The 23,180-nt window shown below is 36.5% G+C and overlaps 1 protein-coding gene across 1 annotated transcript in view; it reads right to left on the bottom strand.

Moving 5' to 3' along the window:
* Positions 1-412: 412 nt before the first annotated feature.
* LOC107748435 (synaptic vesicle glycoprotein 2C-like) overlaps positions 413-23,180 on the bottom strand; it is a 27,510-nt gene continuing 4,742 nt past the window's right edge. Inside the window, exons 2-12 of the mRNA XM_016563213.1 lie at positions 13,962-14,142; positions 10,223-10,374; positions 4,777-4,910; positions 4,305-4,394; positions 3,708-3,818; positions 3,505-3,593; positions 2,354-2,518; positions 2,115-2,248; positions 1,778-1,981; positions 1,501-1,660; positions 413-1,344 (exon numbers count right to left, since the gene is read on the bottom strand). Of these exons, the coding sequence (XP_016418699.1) occupies positions 1,161-1,344; positions 1,501-1,660; positions 1,778-1,981; positions 2,115-2,248; positions 2,354-2,518; positions 3,505-3,593; positions 3,708-3,818; positions 4,305-4,394; positions 4,777-4,910; positions 10,223-10,374; positions 13,962-14,142 (1,604 nt within the window). The 3' untranslated portion in view covers positions 413-1,160. The remainder of the gene's footprint in view (positions 1,345-1,500; positions 1,661-1,777; positions 1,982-2,114; positions 2,249-2,353; positions 2,519-3,504; positions 3,594-3,707; positions 3,819-4,304; positions 4,395-4,776; positions 4,911-10,222; positions 10,375-13,961; positions 14,143-23,180) is intronic.

The raw sequence follows: 23,180 nt of genomic DNA, 5'->3' as shown, positions 1-23,180 counted from the left end.
CACCTATAAACCTGTCGTATCAACAAGACGAGTCTTTGACATTGTACATAAAAGAGGCTTTCCAGGATATCATCATTCTGATTCTCATCAGTCCTTTCTGTCAGATTGTAAGATGGTTTGCATGAGTGACCGTGGCAGATACACACTTTGATATCAAATACAGCAGCCACCTCAAGTTCATATGTGATAATGATCTTATGTAGGAGAGGCACAGTTTCAAAAGGCCATTCGCTGTTAGACAAATCACAAAGTGTCAGAACAAGTCAGATAACGCACGCCTGTTGTATATGAAACCAAATAGGCTTTGCTGCTTACAATAAAAAGCTTATGAACAAAATATTCTCCATTGTATATGAACAAAACATCTGCAGAGCAGAAAAAGGACTTTTGATTTTTTATAAGTCTGGCTGCAGGAACTTTATACATGTACTTTGAGCATGACTACAGTGCACAGTTGTGGCCTTTTTCATCAGAGGTTGGAGCACATTATGCAAAAGGCTTGATTATATAAAAAGAAATACAGTAACAATATTGTACAAAATGATGGTTTTCAACCAAAAACATAATACTCAACTGATTCAATAACAAAACCTTATTCTTACATTAGAAATGCATGATACCATATCTGGATCTCCAATGATGTTTTCAGTATGTATAGTCAAATTCTGAAACGAATCAAATCACTGAATAAAGAGTTGTTTACCAGTAGACCAGTCGAAGTCTCTCATCTCTTCAGTAATTCTCTGGGTTCAGTCAGCCAGCTGTGATGCAGCTGTGCTGAGCTTTCAGCATATCTGATCATCCTCTCTGCATATTTGCGGAAGGTTTGGGTGGCTCATTAATAGGTTGTTTTGCTCAAGTCTTAATAAGGGGACATTATTATTTATGTTCACTTCCATTCCTAGACCATTACAAACCTCTAAAAAGCCACAAGGAAACGTGAGGGTCTTGGTTAAATGAACTGTACAGTATGAAGGCGCAAAAGTTTTATTATTGCAAAGAAAAGTCTAAAAATTGTTCAAATATTTACCCACTGTTCGATGGAGCCTAGTTGAGAAGTATCTTGTTATGAACACAACGCAAGTACACAATGTACAATATTGAGGAATGAGGGTTAAGTCAAGCCTTTTAAGTTTCTCTCCAGACCTCTGACACAAGGGTTACATGAGGACATTTGACCTGGTGTCTGGTAGTCGCAATCCCACCAGACCTCCACCTACGAGCACTGAGGAGGCCAGAAGAATGGGGATGGCTTTGGTGATGCCCACTAAAGATCCAAAAATCAGATTTCCCATCACTGCGGCTAGCTTGCACAAGGCATTACAGAAGCCAAATCCAGTTCCTCTGAAATAGAGAAGTGGAGGGAGGGCGGATAAAAGAGAAAAAAGGTGAAAAAGTTGGTGTTACGTTGATATGTAATGGACTTTGAGATTTGGGATCATTAAACAGCTCTGTTGTGTGTCTGTTAGCATATTTTATTATGTATGAGTACACACCCACCTTCTGTCTGTAGGGTACAGCTCTACTGTCACAACATCCAGGGAGTTCCAGGCAGAGATACTCAACCCATTGTACAAGCACAGCATCCCAAGCATCATCGACTCACTGGTGCCAAACCACAGGAAGAAGCAGCTGATACCAGACAGAATCATGGAAAACCCTGACAAAACACACAAAATACTTCCAGCAAAACTATTCCTTCACACATGACAAAAAATGTGAATCTGAAATATATTTGATGGTACTGCAAAGTGTTACAACCTGCAAAAAACCTCACCTAACATAGACAAGCGGCCAATTTTGTCCATGAGAAGTGCAGATATAATGTTGCCGGGCAGAACAGCAAGCGTTCCCAAGAAATTGACAAAGTAGACCCAGTATGCACTATAATCATCTTCAAACGTCATTTGACAGCCTGTTTTGTTGTGGTAAAATGTGCTGTTTATGACGTCTGTGTTTATCAGTTTGGAGTCGTCAATATCTGTCAAATGAATTCATTAACAAGATTTAAACCACAGTAGAAAGTTATGGTTTAAGTATGCCCAGACATGAAGCAAAATGGTAAAATGGAGTAAAAGTGGTCTGTTTTGTGTTAAAACAAATGACCAGTTTACCAGTGTTATAAAAGACAGCCTCAATAAATGTGCAGTTTCGAAAGTAAGATCCCACTGACGTCACATCCTCAAAAAAGCAGCTCTGAAATGTGGAATTGATGAAAGTGACAGACTTGAATTTCATACTTATGAACCTGAGGAATTAATAAAAAAAAAGATGTATGAGATAATATGCAGGCATACACAGAATCAGTACAATAAAAGAAGATTACTGTTACATAAGCGTTTGAATAAGTCACCTGTCGTTGATAAATAAGCTATTAGTGTGAATCTGGTTCTCAAGGGTGAAATTGAAGGTGAAGTCTTCAATGCGCTCGTTGTTATGCCTTTGTACTTTGGAGGCATATTCATTGGCCTGAAGATGTTTGATGACGTCAGGGAACCACACAGATAAACCATAATACCTGCAGAAGTAACAGAGTTCTTTAATGATATGAAAGAAAGAAAGAAAGAAAGACAAATAGAACAACAGATAAATAGAAAGACAGATAGAACAATGGATAGATAGACAGACAGACAGACAGACAGAAAGAAAGAAAGAAAGAAAGAAAGAAAGAAAAAAAGAAAGAAAGAAAGAAAGAAAGAAAGAAAGAAAGAAAGGAAGGAAGAAAGAAAGACAAATAGAACAAGAGATAAATAGAACCACAGATAGAACAATGGATAGACAGACAGAAAGAAAGAAAGAAAGAACAACAGATAAATAGAACCACAGATAGAACAATGGATAGATAGACAGACAGACAGACAGTGTCACAAATCCGGTCCGTGGCCTTCCGGCCGATTGCCACTAGAGGTCATTCTATAGATATACCATTACATTGACTCTCACACTACACAGACTGTTACATGTCACTCCGGACTACAGTTCCCATCATCCATTGCACTTACACAGCTGAATTCACTGATCACACAGCCGTCACTAATCACACGCTCACCTGAGAGCCATTACACACTCTATTTAACACTCTCTCAGTTCCTGTTCAGATCGCCGTGTATTGTTCTGCATTTTCCACTCCCCGTGTTCTGATCACTGCCTGTGTACCTGGATTATCCCTCGAGTCTCGCCCAATTGGATACTGTTCGCCCCTGCCTGGACCTTTGCCTTGTACCTGGATTATCCCTCTTGCCTTGCCATATACATACCTGTTTGCCATTTTTTGACCTATGCCTGTTTTTGACCACGTCTCTGTTAATAAAGCCTTGCAGATGGATCCGCACGCTTCCTGTGTTCCCTCCGTTACAGACAGACAGACAGAAAGAAAGAAAGAAAGAAAGAAAGAAAGAAAGAAAGACAAACAGAACAACAGATAAATAGAACGACAGATAGAACAATGGATAGACAGACAGAAAGAAAGAAAGAAAGAAAGAAAGAAAAAGAAAGAGGTCTTACCCAAATGACAGTGTGAGCCACACAATAGCAAGTTTCACTGTACTGTCTTTAACTGGATAATCAAAACACTTCAAGAAAGTCAACCAAATCTGGAAGGACAGAAAAAATAGTTTAAATCTTTTTTTATCACAAGTATCTGTAATTTACACTAATGATTACATAGATGATATTACTGATGAAAGGTTACATATCATGAATCTCACCCCATGAAGCTCAGTCTTTATTCTAAAGATCACTTTCGAGAAGAGGTTGCCAGATTCAGTCTGCATCTCCACAAACTCATCAATTTGCTTTGGGATCTTAATTCTGTTCACCTACAAGAAGAAACAGCAGTTACTAGGGTTACATTCACACTGTAAACCTTAGTTCTCAATTCTGATTTATTGCTCACACCCGCTCAGATCGCTCTGATTTGATTTTTATTTATTTATTTATTTACATATCATATTCAAGTGTAAACTGGTGAAACGTTTTACTGCAGTCTATATGAGCTTCATTCTAAAGTCTGCCAAAAATGTATTTCTTTTTTTTTATGTAATGCGATGAAATGTGTATATGTATTAAGTTTGACTACAGTATCCAAACACTTTTGAGAAAGAATATCTTAGGGAGGTAGGGCTGCTCACACAGCCTTGATGCAGGCTACAATCTCTATTTCTGAAGGAAATGACACTAGAAACATCCTTGAAGCCCACATACAGGGCAGGATGAGACAATCATTCATGAATTTTTTAGCAACTTTAAAGCATGGTTCGTGCTCTAAGCAGCTTAAAGTTAGCGCAGCAAGGGAATCGACTCACGGTGAAGACTTTCTCGGGCTGTCCACGCGCTCGCATGTTTGTGTCATGAATCTGCTTGAGGATCATCCAGGCCTCGTCGTGCTTCCCCACCTGAAAGGATAGAGCAGAAAAATCCCTAAGAGATTAACTGGATTAAGTGGAAACCGCAGCGCTAGATGACAGCCGCCCACCTCTATTGCCACAGCAGACACGAAAGAGGGGTGCAGGGAGTCACGACAAGCACGCGTCATTAGCTTCAAAGATAGTCGTGTTCCCTCAAGTCAGGTTGTTTCTTCAGATGTTCAAGTCATATAAACTGATGTTTTTATAAACATGCAGTTAACAATAAAGCAGCCACTTTAATAAAAAGGCATCTGAGATGGATTTTGCCCATTTTCTATTTGTAAATTACTCTTATTACAAACTGAACTGAAGCTATAATGAATTATACCTTTTCTTTATATCTCCCCACCTATTTTCAGACACTCCTTACCTCCAAGTAGAACTTGGGGCTCTCCGGCATGAATGTTAAGGCCACCACGGCACAAACACAGGGGAGAGCGCACACCACCACAAACACCCTCCAGCTGTGGAACTGATAAGCTGAGCCCATACTGAAACTCCAGCCTGAGGAGAACATCAAACAATTTTTCATGTTATTGATCCAGCACAGACAAAGAGCATGGTTGGTAGCACTTCAAGCCATAAGACTGTAGGATTTGAACTACAAACATTTATCAGTAACTGTTGGCATGTCACAGTGATTATGGTGTGAGTGAACGCATCCATTTCATTTGTCCAACGGTGATTGATTACATAAGAGCTGAGTGTGGTGTGTCTTTTCCAGGTGCTTGAACTGAAAAACATCAGAATTAATATGTGTAATAGGTTGGGCTCCCTTTTATAATGCAGTCCTGATTTTAGTTAGCAGCATAGTATGGAATAACAAAAAAAAAAAAAAATCTGAATCTAAAACATTGTTAACAAAAATCAATTAAAATAAAGCGGAAAGAAAATATATATAAATATTAGATAAAAATGTAATATATTGTTATATTGGCAACAAAACCAAGTTTAAGCTGAAGTACTAAAACGGAAATTCAAATAAATTAAAGTTAAATAGAAATATTTAAACAAAATCTAATAAAATTAAAAAAGCACATAACAAAATTACTAAAACTACAATTTAAAATATGAAAAAAGTAAAACCTACAACAGCATTGCCTTTATGAACAAATGTTTCTTTTATATTTATCAAAAATAGCCTAAACAAAATCTAAAAACCTAAGAAATTAAAGCTAAATTCTAAACAAAATCTAATAAAATTACAAAAGCACTTAACAAAATTACTAAAACTACAATTTAAAATATGAAAAAATAAAAACTACAACAGCATTGCCTTTATAAACAAATGTTTCTTTTATATATCAAAAATAGCTTAAAAAATCAAAAAATTTAAGAAATTAAAGCAAAATTCTAATTAAAGTTAAAGAGGAATGTAACAAATTTGTGCACGTTATATATTTTATATATGTACACATGTACAATATACCTCCAAACAGACACTTAGGGACATTCTGTATGCTGAAATATTATAGAAACCGTAGAAAATCAAACTGCCTCATTTACAGTATCTTGCACTGATCTACATATTGCAAACCAATTAAGTTGTGGTTAAGCGTATACAGAGCATGATATTCTTAATGATATAGAGGCTATACAGAGAGCACACTGGGCTACAGAATTGGCCAATTCTGTTATAATATTCTTAAATGCATGTATATAAAAGGGACTCATCAACACACCATCCAAAACTATTCTGCATTTCTAATTTTAAGTGGTGTCAGGCAGGTCTCTGAAATCACGTAAAGCAGCTTTAAGACTGTCATGGACTATAAATGTGCAATAAATGTATCCCAGGCTGAAAATGTGTTTGTCTCATATTTCAGTTTAAGTGGTGCCTTTCCTACTTCTCCACCATTTATATTTTTCTTTACCAGTAATGTCTTATCCACTGAGCTGTAAAACAGTGTGGAGTCTTAATGATATCATTAAAGTGGAAATATCCCAATGAAAGGCACAAGTGTCTTTCACTGCTGGTAATGTAAAGTGGCCATTAAAGGAATAGTTCAACCAAAAATTTAAATTTGCTGAAAATGTACTCATTCTCAGGCCATCCAAGATGTAGATGAGTTTGTTTCTTCATCAGAACAGACTTGTTGAAATTCAGCATTACATCAATTGCTCACCAAAAAGAGTCCAAATAGCAGATAAAAACATTACAATAATCCACAAGTAATCCACCCAACTCCAGTCCATTAATTACTGCCTTGTGAAGTGAAAACCTATGTGTTTGTAAGAAGCATCATGAAGGCGTTTTAACTTTAAACCATTGCTTCTTGCTAAAATACCAGTCTATAATCCATAACAATGCTTCCTCTGTTTATTACAAGCATGCAGCTTTTCACTTCACAATATATTAACTGATGGACTGAAGTTGTGTTGATTACTTGTGAATTATCATGATGCATTTATCAGCTGTTTTGACTCATTCTGACGGCACCCATTCACTGTTTACCCATTTACTATGTCCTATCATACATAGTAAATAAAAAAAAATCCTGAGTTTACAGCTAGAAGACAGTGGTATAAATATAATTGATGCCTGAAATCTCAATGGGAGTGAAAAAGACACTAGGAATATGGCATGGTGAAACACAGCATTCAGTGTGTTTGTTCATTAGCGTATCTCTGTGAAGACCAGTGGTAAATAATGAAGGTAACACTACACTCCAGTATAAATGAGAGTTATGAAGTTGTTATTGCAACAGCAGGCAAGCCCACAGGGTTAATGTTTCACCCATGTCAATGGAAATCTCATAATGTAGATTATGTGCATAATTCACTGAGGAAATGGGTGACTGAGTCTGCAGCTAGCAGACTTGCCCATTTGCCAGTGGCTCTACTCACAGTTGGCTTTAATGCTAATAAAACGACACACACTCACACACACGCAAACTGTGTGAAAGTAAATGTTGTAATGACTGGAAACATTTTCCAAGAACAATTAAATTTTTTCTGTGTTCCAAAACCTAGCGAGCTGCCTTCAGATGCAGTATTTTAAAGCATCATAGGCACCAACAGAAACCTAATTTTGGCACGTATTCTTTGCGAAGAAGGAAATCCCAAAATCCACTGCGGCAACCTCAGTAAATTGAGAATTGCATACTCTTACTATTTCTAATAATATGCTAAAAATAGTAAGAGTGGTATGCTAGTATGTGATCCTAAAAGAGGCATGTGAGGTAGGACATAGATGCCACATGAGGTAGGATAAATGTTTACTCAGTACTGAAAATCATTGCTAAAAATACCTCAGTGTAATTAAAAAAATATTCTTTACTATATTTGTGTTCTATGTGTTTTTATTAGCATCTTTGTACTCATATGTGGAGTTACTGGGCTAATTCCAAACGGAAGTGAGCATCCCTATGCCCTACTCCCTTCGAAGGGCAGAGCCTTTGAAGTGTGTTCTTTGAAGGGTGTAGTGCATTACTGTCTCGTATAAGCATTTGGAACTCCCTTGACTAAGGAAATTACTGTGGAGGTAGCTTAGCATGCTAACCCAAAACCCTACTGAAATCAAATTGTGAGTTAAATCTCTTAAACAGTATGCCACTTATATGTTGTATACAGTTGCTGCTGATGTACAGTGCTCCAAAAAAATCACTTTTGGTTATTTTTCATGCTGCATTAAAAGGGAGCTGACTATGTAGGCAGGGGACAGTAAGGGAGTTCACTAGATTTTGGAACAGAGCTTTTTGGAATTTTATAGTAAGGAATTTATGTTTGGATGGACTTCATTTTGTTTGTGTGTAGATGTACAAACCAAGTGATAAATGGCAAAAGAGCTTTTAAAAGTGCCAGGCAATTGATGTATTACCTACACAGTACACAGCTCCATCTCATTTCTATGTATATTCCATTCATTATTAGTAGTGCTTGCTAAATGAAGCATTTACAGTCAGAGATCTAAACAACCCCATACCCTACGTATTATACTTCGGTGTGTAACTGTCAGCATTATGCACATGAACGATACCTCAAATTGTGCGCCCTCTTCAGGAGAGTTGCCATGTTACAGACAGTAGCTAGGTTTTCATGCAACCAATTCAAATGATAATCCGATTAATGGTAAAAATCAGATTGAAACGCCTTTATGTAACCCCTCCAATCAATCAGACTGAACTTGATCTGAATTAAATGTTGATATATTTGAAAGGGATGGTATAATTCTTAAATAATTTCTCAATCTGATTTTTTTTTAAAACTTAAGTGCAGTGCCATAATGCATATGGGTACGTCTTACGAACATGTGTATTGGACTGAACTGATTCAGACTGACGAAAATTAGTGCATAATGAGATACAGTATGAGATACAGTATATGATCGCTGAATGACCATCTACTTTGAGAACAAGGGAGACTGAATGTAAACTACCCACCCATGACTGCTCCTCTTTTTCCTTGTTCTCCCCCAACACACACAGACTCCCAATTTTGAACCTATGATTGTTTCCATTGATTCCCGGCATACAGACTATAATATAGACTCCCTAATACTCTCGTATAGCCACTGTGTCTGAGGCTCGTCCCCTGCTTGGGCTCCACCGAGGGCCATTCATAAATCAAGCACTCCTTTCACTTTGTCTCACATAGCAAGGAGAAAAACCTCATTACGCTCTTTTCACTGAGAACAAAACAGAGCAAACACCACCCCCCGCCTCCCAAAATAGGAGTGAAAACGGTCTGTTCCAGTCATCGTTTTGGCCGCGAGACTCCTCTCCATATCCATTTAGCTCCTTTCCTCCTCCCTTCCCCTCTATTCCATCATTTCGTTACTGATGAGTGCAGATTATTTCCAGAGTAGAGGTTCTCATAAATCAACAGGCTATGCCTTCCCCCACAGAAGCCGCTTCATCCTTTAAATATCCTTGCAGTGCATCCGTTTCTACATTAATCACTTAACCTAAAGCTCCGCTGTTCTCCGCTCCCTCACAGTTATCACTGCCAGTGAGAAGACAGCCCACATGTGCAGGAGGAAAAGCAGACACCTTGACCTGAACTCGCCAAGAACATTGTTGTAATCGGACTGTACCTGTGTTCTGTGTTACTTGATTTATATGGAAATGAAAACAGGTTTGTTATTTTCAAATTTTGCTTGCTTACAAGAAATTATCATCATAGATTTTTGGAGATGGTACCTTGACAAAACCATGTTTTTTGGACATCTACAGTTATAGTCCCATGGTTTTTAGACACGTAGCATAGTAATATATGCCACAGTATTTTTGAAGTACCATGTAAATGCAATGTTAAACTTGATCAGCCACTTCTCTGACAACCGTTCAAAGGTTAGGGGTGGTAAGATGTTTAATCTAATGCTCACGAAGGCTGTGTTTGATTTCAAAATACACTAAAAACACTAATATTGTCAAATATAATTACAACGGAAAATAATTTATAATAATAAATTGTTTTCTATTTTAATAATAGTTTTCTATTTTAATATGCCATTTATTACTGTGATGGTAAAGCTGAATTTTCAGCAGCCATTACTCCAGCCTTCAGTGTCACATGATCCTTCAGAAATCATTCTAACATGCAGATTTGCTGCTTAAGAAATATGTCTTATTATTATCAGTGTTGAAAACAGTTGTGTTGTTTAATATTTTTGTGGAAACCTTGAGGTTTTTAGGATTCTTCGATGAAAAAAAAGTAACAAAAAAAAAAAAAGTGTTTATTTGAAATAGAAATCTTCTGTAACAATGTAAAATAAAAAAATAATACTATCAAATTTTACTAATAATTAAAAACCTCAACAAAGAAGATCAGCAAAATAATAGGATACAAACTAGTGCATGATCTGGTTCTGTTACCGTAGTGAGGTATGACGGCCCAGGCCATGGCGGAGGCATAAATCTCTCCAATCATCCAGAACATGCAGAGCCAGCTCAGATGCTCTCCACGCTTCTCTCTTGCCAACACCTCAGCAAAGTATGAGAAGACGATGGGCACTGCTCCCCCAATCCTGAAGGACAAGATGAGGAAGAATAAAGTTCAGAGGGTTCAAGAGCTCAGCAAATTATGACAGCCGTTTCGTTTTTATGTACTTTCATTTATAGCATAATTTAAAACATATTAAGTGTGGATCTGTGGACCTTTTTATATTGTATTGTTTAAGTATGTAACTTGCTGTAATTTGTATGCACAGTAATTTGTGTTGCTAAAACTTGCTACCATCATCAAACAGAATTGCAAAAATAATTTCAATATGGTTTCCTTAAGATCTGCCACTGGTTGGAAAAAAAGATAAATAAATAAAATATTTTAATTATAAATTTAAAGGGGTCATATGATGTTGCTAAAAAGAACATTTACAGATCTTCTTTATGCACCAAGAGCTTGTAACACTCCAAAGAGAAAGGAAAAATTGAAATTGCATCATATGACCCCTTTAAAAAAGGAAAATTGCTAAATATATATATATATATATATATATATATAAGTTTTAACTGCCAAAAAATGACTAAATAGAAAGCATGTTCTTCTGCTGGAGAACACACCTCGCTTAAGTCAATTGCAATCACACAGAACAAGCTCTGGTGTAAAGCAATAGATTCGATTGAATTAAAACACTACCGTGTGTCCACTCAGATTAAACAAAATGAGTCTAGTCTGCGAGATTGCACGTAATTGCTACAACTGAGTTAATTAATCCCGGGTGTCTTCAGATCAATATTCAAATTAGGGCTGCACGATAATGGTTAAACTGATAATCACGATTATTTTGATTAAAATTATAATCACGGTTATTAATTAAGATTTTTTTTTTTTTTGTATCATATACACGGACTTCATTTAACCAACTATGATAATACAAACTCATGGTTTTGGTTAGTGTTGTTTTGTAATCTGTATTCACATTAGATTTTCTAAGTGACTATTTGTTCGCAAAAAGGACAAGCCACTCAGATCACGCAGTAAATTTGCTCAAAGATCGTTAATACACACTGAAAACTAACATTGCCATGCTGTTTTCAACTGATTAACATTATGAAAACTGGTAAAAACTTTAGAAACTCCTAATATAACTTCCAATAATTCCAATTTATGTACATTTTCCCCCATTGTATTGACATAGGTAGCAAAAGCGCATTTATTCCTCAAACACAATAGATCCATTATTGAAACTCGGTGAAAGTTTGATCATGGCAGATTTGGTTACACAAGCAGCACAAAATGGAAAACCCGCCCAATCGCTACTCAAAACTAGCTCAAAACTAGCCCAATGGGGTTTCGAGGGGGTCCCCAGTTAAAAATCGTGTTCCAAGGGAAAAATATAAGTTTTTTAAGATTGGTTTATTGCATGTTATGCCCAAAAAACACCCATTACTCATTAAGAGAATAGGGACAACCCATTTAGACCGACCGTTTTCCCGTCGTTAAACTAGCAAAAGTGGATTCGGACACGTCCTGAGTGCACCTGCGCCGTGCGCTTTAGACCATGCGCTTAGATCGTTAAAATAGGGCCCTATATCTCTAAAATGGTTTTCAAAACTGTTCTGGAGCAGCCCAGCACTCACTGTCTCCCTCATCTAACACACACGATTCAACTCGTCAGCTCATTAATAGAGACTTTAAGACCTGAAGTGGGTCACAAGGAAGGTAAAAAGAGTTGAGAAAATATGATGTGTGTCAGATCCGCGTCACGTTCAGCAGCGGCAGCTCTTAAAGAAATAACAGCCAAAATAACCTAATAACCAGCTGCTGTGATGTCTATTAATCAAAGGACAAAAAGAAAAAAAAAGAGGAAAAAATAACTTTTATAGCTTTAAGGATTCATCTACATTTAATTTAGAATTTAGTGTTTTATAACTCCAATTTTAATTTCTGTATATTTCTGCTGAAGGGCACAGGTAAATATGACATTTATTATAATGGCTTTATGTGAGGGTTGTTTTAGGTTCACTTAAATTAGAAGTTATTTTTTAAAGTCTAATAAATGTTAAAATTAATAGCTCTCATTTATACTGTAATGTTGAATGCCTATAGTCAATGGTTAAATATTAGAGGGCAATTTTATAGAGAAATCAGTATTGGTATCATTGATACTGGCCTTCAGTCATAAAAATGCCATTAAACAAATATTAAAAAATATATACTGTCTCTATGTTGTTTGAACATTAATTTGAAGATTGAATGTGAAATTATTGCAATATAAAAGTATATTTAAAAACTTTAATGTTAGGTGGGATTAATCGCGATTAATTTCAGAAAAATGTGCAATTAATTAGTTTTTTTTTTTTAATCGATTGACAGCACTAATTAAAATACATTGGACATTTTAACCGCCAAAAGACGGTCAAAAGCACTGCAAGTCTGTGAACAGTGATTTGCAAGTGAAAACAGCAGTTTAAAGAACTGCAAAACGGATTGACTGCATAGAACCAATCTGTATGTGTAAAAAAACTAACTGTTGCAAATGTCTAAATGACTTGTTGTGTATGTGGGGCAAAAAGTTCCCGAAATAAACCGATATGTACAGCTCCGTCTTTCTTTTCTCTGCGCTTACAATTTTGGCACGATTCTCTCACTAACTGAGTTTTGCAAGCGTGAGGGGGAGGGCGGGTAAACCTTCTTCTTGTAGCCAATCAAATGAGCCTCTTGCTGACTCTCCATTTACTCTTATCTGATTGGTTCAATAAACACATCATACCCAAGACATTAATCTTCATTTAGTTCAGGATCGTTCTTGCTGCCGGAATGGTAGGCTACTTTTAACGTACACATACAATAAAAAAAAAAATAACAATCGAAAAAAACGTGCCAAAAGTGTAGGCGCGGAAAAATGGAAGTCAGAAGCATGCAGATCATATTTATTTTGCGTTGGCATGAAGCTGCAGTTTCACAATACATGAATTACACGTATGAGTAACAGTAAAATGCTGCAAATAATTTTTTCTTATGCTTGAAACGCGATTTACACCTTTACAAAGTTTCTCTTGCGCATGCAAATTTAATTTACGCTTACAGTCTTATGTACACTTCCACAATTCTTACCCTGCGTATGCAAACCTTTTTGACGTAATTTTACCTTCATAATAAATCGCTTGTTGTATTCCTCAACTGTAAGTCACTTTTGATAAAAGCATCTGCCAAATTAGTAAGTGTAAATGTAAATATTCAGGAATCATTCTACTCAATATGCTGATTTGATGCTCAAGAAACATTTCTTCTTATTATCAATGTTAAATCATGTCGTGCTGCTTAATATTTTTGTGAAAACCGTGAAACAAGAAAACCATTTTTTCAGGATACTTTGATGAATAGGAAGTTTAAAAGACCAACATTTATTTAAAATAGAAATATTTTGAAACATTATACATGTTTAACTGTCACTTTTGATCAATTTAATGCATCCTTGCTGAATAAAAGTATTAATTAATTTATTTTTAAATTGTACTGGCCCCAAACAGTAGTCTCTATATATAAAATTTCTTTTTATTATATGATGTACAAAATTTAAAGTCACTATCAAGATCCACGTTTTGGACTTGACAAGTCTAATGTCTTGAAGATATACCACAGATTGTGTGCTGCAGGAAACAGACTCACCCGAAGCCAGCTATCATGCGACAGAGCAGGAAGAAGCCATAGCCCTGCACAAAAGAGGACAGGAAGGCGAAGAAGCCATTCATGGACATGCAAATGAGCAGACACTGCCGTCTGCCCACCTTGTCAGCCATGCCGCCCCAGAAGAAGGCCCCTACCATCATCCCCAGATACACAATGCTGCCTGTAGTAAATAAAAGAAGAGTGGGAACACACACCTCAAGCGGAGTAACACACAGACTGACGCAGTCATATTCAGCAGAGTTTGTTTTTGTCTTCATTCTTGTTTGGCAGCTGATTTATATATATATACTGGTTTATAAGCAGCTGCTTCTCAGAACGAGAACACCATTAAACTTTCAGTTGACTGATGTTTTCACCTGAGGACTTTCTTTGTTGTTTTCTGGGTGAAATGCAGGAGACTTTCCGGGATGATGCTTGTAGCAAGGGAGTTTGTGTGCAGTAAACATGTTGATTACACAAGTAGCCCAAAGGAAAAACAAATAACCATTAAAAATGTATCAGATTAATCTCTACAGAAGACCTCAGACATCACAGGATTTAACTGAAAAAGAACTTCAGCTATTGTGTATTGTAATAAGATGCCTTACATATCTAGAGCAGAAATAATATACTGCAGATGGTGCATAGATAAAAAGAAAAAACACTCTAAAAAGTCTATTAAACACAGCAATATACACAAAATCTGAGTCTAATTTTTCCTAAATGATTACTTTGATGAAAATACAGGTACAATAAAATAAGCAAATTTAAAAAAATAAAGGTACATTTTATAAATAAAATAATAAAATACAATATAAATGTTATTCTTCTGTAGCAGACTGATTTTTCTGCAAATAATCATCTATTTAACATAGAATTGGAAAAAGGGAAAAGCTTGGTTCATTAGAATTATATTAATAAAATCAGACATACAATAAATAATTTATGGAATGAGATTTAATGTTACATATGACTAAATCCTGATGGTTATTTAAAAGTAATGTGTGTGTGTGTGTGTGTGTGTGTGATACTAAAAATCATTGTAGCAGACATAAATACATAAGTCTTGAAAAAAGGGAAGAGCTAAAATTTTACATAAGACTGAATATGAGCTGTTTTGTAAGACAAAGAGAGCATAATAGAGAGAGATGGGGAGAAATTGGTGGATATAGTTGTATTTAAAAGAAGAGATGCAGTGACACTTTTTACACTGAGCATGTGTTGCAATGCACAGAACATTTAGGAGATTGTCTGATTTCTCAAAGTGTAAATGTTCTCATCTGATACAGCAGCTTTCTTTGTGACCAAGCACTTAAAATTTTGCTGCTGTTGAACCAGCACAGCAATTAATAGTGAGCAGTAAACTGCTTTGCTGGTACAGTAACAAGCCTGCTAAATAGATTCACTTTGGAGGTAGACTACTTTAAGACTGGTGTGATTATACAAATGCTTTTATTTAATGAAGCAGAACCTGCGTATGATAAATGCATGTCTCACATTCTAATAATACTGCAGACTCATAGAGGCATAAAAGACACATTTGTCTCCAGATGCTCTTTACTTGTAATGAACACTCCTGAGATCATGTCAGGCATTGCACTTTTCAGAAAGCTGCTCACTTAGAAAGGTCATACCAAACATTTATTTTTTTCCCCTCAATTTTTAACATTTGTAAAAAAACAATGTGCTAAAAACATAATTTATTTACTTAAAAGCTCCCGTTCCAATCCATTGTAACTGGATATCAACCAGCTATCAAAACTGTCTGCCTTTCTTGGCTTACTGAAGCTGTAGTGGGTTAGACAGGTGATAGAGAGTGAGTCTGCTGGCTAGTGGAGCTGTATGAAAGCAGTTTAGTGTTGACTGGGGCTGTTGACACAGCAGGGAGTGCTGGTGTATGGAGGTCTGTAGGGGACAAGTGCTTATGGCTGATTATGTTTTCTCAGCAGGGTCCAGTGGGGTTGATTGTCAACTCAAAGCTGAGAATCATACAGCTACTTCTACGCCAATAAAGGACAACTGTTGCAGAGAAACGCAATGCACAATAACAAAAAGGTGAAGGATTAATCTGTTGTCTTGCACACCTACAATCATGATTCAGCACAAAAAAATATTAATACAGGATTTGTTTCAGACAGTGTAAAAAGATTCCGGAGTCTTTATTTTCATTCCTTTTTAATTGCAGTGATGGTGCCAAACGCAAAATATTTGCATTCCTCCGTGAAACTTTGTGTTCGCTCACAAAACTATAGTAATCATGGCATTTTGTCAGGAGCTGGTGGTGACCATGATACATTTTTCTAGTTATTAATAACTAATTCTAGTTATTAATATCGCTGTTAACAATAATGTTAGACAACTATATGGTACCATGAAAACAGCGATAACCAGACAAGAAGAGTGACTTGTTTGTGACACTTCAACACTTTAATGACTGTGGAAGGTAGACCCGGAGGAAAGCACAAGTGCTCATTTATTCAGGGCTTTTAAAAATAAATCACCCCCATAAGACGAATAGCTCACAAATGAAATACAATAAATATCTTTCTACTACCTGTACTGTTGTTATTTTTCCATTGTCAGCTTGTCTTTATGATCTGTGCGTTAAAAACCATCTGGGTGGATGGAGTGACAAAGCTGAAATGATTATAGCAGTATGATTTATATTCTGTTGCTGAATATCTGGGCCATAGAATTTAAAAGAGAGTGTTTAACAGAGAAACGAAAGAGAATAAAAGTTTTGGGAAAATATTAGTGTCAGAAAGGCAGAATTATTTTAAGCAAATGTTCTCTGTAAAATCGAGTATATATATATATATATATGTCCCTTTCTCTCTTTCGCACACATTGAGAGGCTGTGCTCTTGTAAGCTCTGCAGTGGGGTGATTTCACTGCAGTTTAGCAAAGCTCAGCGTCTCCTAGTCACCAACACACAAAAAGAGACAGATAAAGAGAATAATGAGGGTGGACTTAGAAAGAGAGTGAGAAAAAGGGTTATGATAAGATGTAGTCACAAATCAGCCACTGATTAATAGACAAAATGTAAGCCAAATGTAATGGAAGATACATCACACAATGTGTTCAAAACACCATTCATTACTATAATTGTGTGATGCAGCAATTTTCATTGCCTTCTTTCTACAGAATACTAAATGCCCCTTAATTCCCCCGATTAATAGATTTTAATCAGGATGAATAGCCTGATAGTAGTTGAGTAATAAGGAACGCAAATAAACTGCGAAACTACATTGAACTAAATTGTCCTGTACAGACAGAATGGATATATAACAAAAGTCGATTTCCTTCTCTAACTCATTGAATAATACCTATAACCATTGTGACAGAAAAGGACAGTAAATATCAAAATATCACTCATCGAGGGATATTCACTGTTTAACATGACTGAATTAGACTGTTGATAGTCAGCAGGCTCTGAAAAAGGGTTTGGAGTTTGAAGGTTTTTAGGAAGGATTAAATTGATTAAAGGTGACCTATTATGCCCCTTTACAAGATGTAAAATAAGTATCTGATGTCCCCAGAGTGTGTATGTGAAGTTTTAGCTTTTATAGATTGTTGAAATTGCCACTTTTAGGATATGAGCCAAAACGCACCATTTTTGTGTTTGTCCCTTTAAATGCAAATTAGCTGGTGCTCCCGCCTGCCTTTTCAGAAGAGGGCGGAGCTTCAAGAGCTCACTCTCTGGCATAGAGACAGAGCACATTTAGGCCACACCCACACCGAGGGGAAAAATTATCCAATCCTCTCCATTGACTTTATATTGCGGGAAGCTGCCTCCTTGTCATTTCTGACATACTGTTTTTGTAACTTATATGTGTTTTTAACACATTTCTGTGTATTTTACAGTTTAAGCGCAATAAGACTTTAAAATGCATGATTTCAGCACGATATACATGATAATCAAAAACCAAACAGATGTTTTTTGGCAGAGTATTTGAGGTACAAGCTGTAAAGGCACAGCCCTATTCTAGAAAAGGTGGCGGGGAACAACAGCTAATTTGCATTTAAAGATACAGGCATGAAAACAGTGTGTTTCTGCTTCCACTCAAAATAGGCATTTTTAAAATGATATAATAAGTGATCTGTGGGGTATTTTGAGCTGAAACTTCCCAGACACATTCTGGGGACACCTGAGACTTATATTACATATTGTAAAAAGGGGCATAATAGGTCTCCTTTAAAATATATTTAAGCAGTTATTTTAAATGATATTTCACAATATTACTGTTTTTACTGTATTTTTTATTAAATGCAGCCGTTATGAGCATAAGACACTACTTTGAAAAGGTTAAAAAGATATAAAAGCATTTAAGCCTTTTAAAAATATATATATTTCTTTTGATCCTTACAGTGTTTCAATCCTTCTAGCTGAGGAGCAGCAAATTCTTCTGCTGATGACCGTATCTGATCTCAAAGGCCAGTAGCTGTACCAGCAGTCACGGCCGGCCACGTGCGATTATGTCTTAAAAGCCATTGACAGCGTAAGTACAAAGAGAGAGGGCAAGCATGAAAGAGAGGGAAGCAGAGCATGCCACATAATGCCCTCAGGGCTCTCCAGATGAGTGCATAAGTGAAGAAAAAGCAGGATAAAAAAGAAGGATATAGAAAAAGTGATTTGATTAAGACTTGATTAAACTGATAAAACACATAAGAATGTCAGTTGATATGAATATCAATGACCCTAAACCAGGTCAATGAGAAATTGCAGACTTTTTAAAATAAGTATCACACACTTGCCAATCAAATAATATCAAAATATTTTGATATTGTTGCTTCCTTTTTGTCCAGTATAGTGAACTGGTGAAACGTGTCTGTTGTTTTCTGTGTTAGTTTTCCTTTGACCTAGTTTTCCCCAATGAGTTTGTTTCATCCCATTCACCTGTGTATCATTCATTACCTCATTAATCATCTCGTCTGCTCCTTTGTTTTCCTGTGTATATATGCCCTCAGTTTCTGTCTGGTCTTGGTCTTGGATTGATTTGCTTTGTGGTTGTTCTTTCTCCGGGTTATTCTCCTGTCTATCGTGTTTGAAGTTAGAATTAAAGACTGTTACTGTTTACTCCTTCGTCGTGTGCTTCTCTACAGCCACATACCATGACAGAATCCAGGACCCAAAAAGTTTTTTGCAGCACGTTTTCTTCTTCTTCTTCTCTTTTCCCTCCTCCCTTTCACCATGACCATTCCTGCCGTTGCCCTGCTATGTCTGGAGCAGAGTGACCGCTCTCATGGAGTCTCACACCAGGGATTTTTTGGAGTTGGTGTGCCAAACGCACTATCCAGAACACTCACTTTGAGTGTTTTACATCTCAAGCCTCAGCGAGCAGTTCAAGGCATGCCTCCCAGGGAGCGGCCCTCGTTACAATTTTGCCGCATTTGTGAAGTGGGTGCTGGATAATAATGGACTACATTTCTCCGTCTGCTCTGCTGAGGAGGACATCTCCAGCCCCACTCCCGAGCCAGAGCCCAGCCAGCCATCACCACCCAGCTGGATCTTCTCCAACAACTTCCGAATCGTCTCGTCAGCGATCCTTCTCCTGCGTGTTCCAGGTTGTCTGGATCTTCTGCACAGATTTCAGAACCTTCACCTTTAAGGCTCCTCCGTTTGCGGGTTCCAGACCAAGGACCTTCAGGAGTTTCAGACTGTGAAACTGATTCAACTAGGGCTGCACGATTAATCGCATGCGATTTGTCATGTGCATCTCGTCAGTAAAGCCTGTTCTGTGATTAGTAGTAAATCTCCATCACGTGCTTTCAGATGGAGGGGCATTTACTACACAGAGCCGTAGATCACTGACAAGCTACGCAATATCACGTTCATAATCGCAAGCGATTCATCTGCGATTATGAACGCGATATATTGTAGCTTGTCAGTGAACAACGGCTCTGTGTAGTAAATGCCGCTCCATCTGCATTTTTCCGACTTTTCCGATTCCGACTCAGCACATGACCAGGCAGAACGTAAATATCACTTTTCCATGACCTGAGACTCGAACCTGTGACCTTTGGGTTACAAGACCGACTCTCTACCATTAGGCCATGACTGCCCCACATGTGGGGCAGCGGGGCAACAAACTAGGGCATTTGTTTACAAATGCGTCTCATTACAAATCATTACTGAAATACTGTAAACATTTGCCCATTAAAATGTTGAAAATTATGCTAATGTAAAAACAAAGCGTAACTGGTGGCCATTGCGTTCCCAGATGCGCACTAAAATCACACCACATTCAAAAACCGTTTTCACTGCATTCACTGTGAACGGAGTCGCTCTGAGCCGCGGCAAACACCAGATCATGAGCTGATCGCCTGAATGAAGTGCACGCTTCGCTTTGAAACACGCAGCTCAAACAGACTTGATGAGGGGATACAGATACAGGCAGGCCGCCAGTCTGGTTAATGAATTGGAAACACTGTGATCATCTAATTTGCATTGGATTTTATATAACTGATGTCAGTAAATATCAAATAATCTCTTGATTTATTTGTTAAATCTAGAATAAGGTTTACACTTAAATTTTAAAATTAATATTTATGCCGAAAGCCATTACACTTGTGGTGCTACTTAGACCTAAAATCACTACATTCAGTGGTGCCCTGTATAGCGTCTGCAAAGGATCACTGATGATCATTTGGGCTTTATGTCTCGGAGATCTTTTTAGCCTTTTGACATTTGCATATAAATTACAGACCTGGCTGCACAGTCTACATTTATATGGGTGCTAAATCTCAGACTCACACCTCAAGTCTAACTTTCCAGCAGTTTTACCTTAAAGAAACTTTGTCGATTCGCTATGGACTCTCTAATCTTCAGAAGAACCCAACGAAATCCTCCAGCTCACTCCTAATGAACTCATCAAGAATCTCAGTTGTCTACCGCATCCGGACTCTTGTTCAGCCATGAGCCAATGCAAGTAACTGTTTTCAAACTATTTAGATGCGTTTCTAAGTAGATTTTTCGATTAATTATTTTTTTAAATGACGTCGATTCGATACCGATTCTCAAAAGCTGCGAATCGATCTTTTCCGGTATTTATTTCAGCACACATTTAAAACAAGATCTGATTAACGTGAATCTTATCATTAGTCTTCTCCACTAGATGTCACCCTTATTTACCTTGCGCGATGTTACAACAGAAAGCCTGTCATTCATTCAGCGCTTATCATGGCCATACGCGTGATTCGCAATGCTCAGGTGAAATGCTATAGTAATACTATAAATCTGCATTGAGCCAAAATATATTTAATAGCATTTTAGTCACTAATGGAAGTGTTGGTTTCATGTATGTGTCTCTGTGGAACATCAGATCCTTTCCAGTTATTCAGGATGTCCTCCATCATCATTAAAGTATTGCCTCAATGAATTCCCAAGTGACATTTCTCATTGTCAAGAGATATTAAATGGCAAGATTAATTTCTCCAGAATGAGCAACAAGAACGCTCCTGCACCACATTATGTGTGTGCTGTCAACTCAAAACATACACAAGCTTATACTTGTATAGTTATACCTTGTTGCAACATCCTGGAGATCTGTAGGCAAAATAATCAACATTAATAATGCAAGAGCTTCCTTCAGAATCCCTCTGCAAAGTCAATATCATGTTTTATAACAAATGCTGTGTATACCCACCTGAATCTAAATGATCTAAATCATGCACAAGTTGTTGGAGAACAGTATGTCAAATATCAAACGATATTTTCAGTCCCTGCCGTCTCACTATTATGACAATATGAACACACGGACATCATCTCCAGAGCTACTCTGAGAGTCACTTCATGAGCATTTTACCATTTAATTTGAGAAAAACTACCATCATATCACATACACAGCAGCTGCAAGTTCTTCACAGCAACCCGTCAAAATAAAAGTTTGGTTTAACTTGAAGAAACTGTGACAAAAATATATTACTTTTGTGCAGTAGAATGAAAGACTCAATGTAATACTACAACTACTACTAAATAATAATAATAAAGCTTTATTTTAAAAGGAATAATCAGACATTTTTTTCTTCTTAATTTTGACAGTAAATCTGTTGTGTAGCACTTTGTTTGCCAAAAAATGAAGGGTTTAATCTTCATTTGATTAAAGGATAAATTAAATGAATGTTTTAAGCCCTCATTTGGTTAACAGAAAAAATTAAGAAAAACTATTTATAGGGCACTATTATTGTTTAAAAAAAAAAAAGAAAAGAAAAAGTTTAAAATACAGGTCTGTGGCTCTTAATTTCTTTTTATCAATACACCATTTGTAAACTGATGTTCACTGTTCATTTTTTTTTTTTTTTAGAAATATCAATATCATTTGTATTAAAACTATATTCACTGAATGTAATTTAAAAAAATCGAGAATCGAATCGAATCGAGAGCTTGCGAATCTGAATCGTTACCCAGCCCTATTTCTAAGTTTGGGCCCATTCATCAAGGTGATTCTTGATTCTCTGATGATTCTCATTAAGTTGTGGCTAATTGATTTTTAATGCCATTCTTTTGTTGTTCGCTCTCTCTTTCCTTCATTCTGTATCTATGTGTTTTGCTCAGTTTAGTTGTATGTTAACTGTAGTTACATTTATTAAATCCCTTATATTCACAATTGATTGTCTCTGTGTGCTGCTCACAGTTCGGAGTCCCTGAACGTTAATCTTGCTACATGCTGAGTTACTGCTAGTACTGTACATAAAGTAGGAAAGCTGCTCTTTCTTGGCCAGGAAGATAATCTTTCCTAAAATTGATAAATGATTCTACTGTCTGCTTGGTGGACGAACAGATTAAATAATTGTAATATTGATTCTGCTACAGTTAATTCTGAGATTTAATCTAAATATTTATAATTAATTATAACCAGTTATAATGAATCATAAATATTTCCCCTTTAAGCTAATTTGCTACACCCATGTGAGGCTATCTAAAATTGAGATCACTACATATTTTTATAGAAAATTTTTTTTTTTTTAAATTCAGGATTTAACAGAAAGATTGAAGAACAGCCTTAATTAAGAATATAATTCTTTTGTAACATCATAAACAACTTTTTAATGAAATTGAATGCATTTGTCTGAATAAAAGTATCCAATTCCTTTAAAAAATCTAATCGTATTAACCCCAAACCTACTGGGTATTTATCTATGTATGTATAATATGTTATTGTTCATATTAATGGGATTTATTGGGTGTTACACACACATATATATATATATATATATATA

Source organism: Sinocyclocheilus rhinocerous, unplaced genomic scaffold (assembly GCF_001515625.1).
Source record: "Sinocyclocheilus rhinocerous isolate Xijiao unplaced genomic scaffold, SAMN03320098_v1.1 scaffold732, whole genome shotgun sequence".
In the NCBI taxonomy this organism is placed as follows: Eukaryota; Metazoa; Chordata; class Actinopteri; order Cypriniformes; family Cyprinidae; genus Sinocyclocheilus; species Sinocyclocheilus rhinocerous.
The sequence above is the reverse complement of the archived record's forward strand: the minus strand, read 5'-3'. Positions and strand labels throughout refer to the sequence as shown.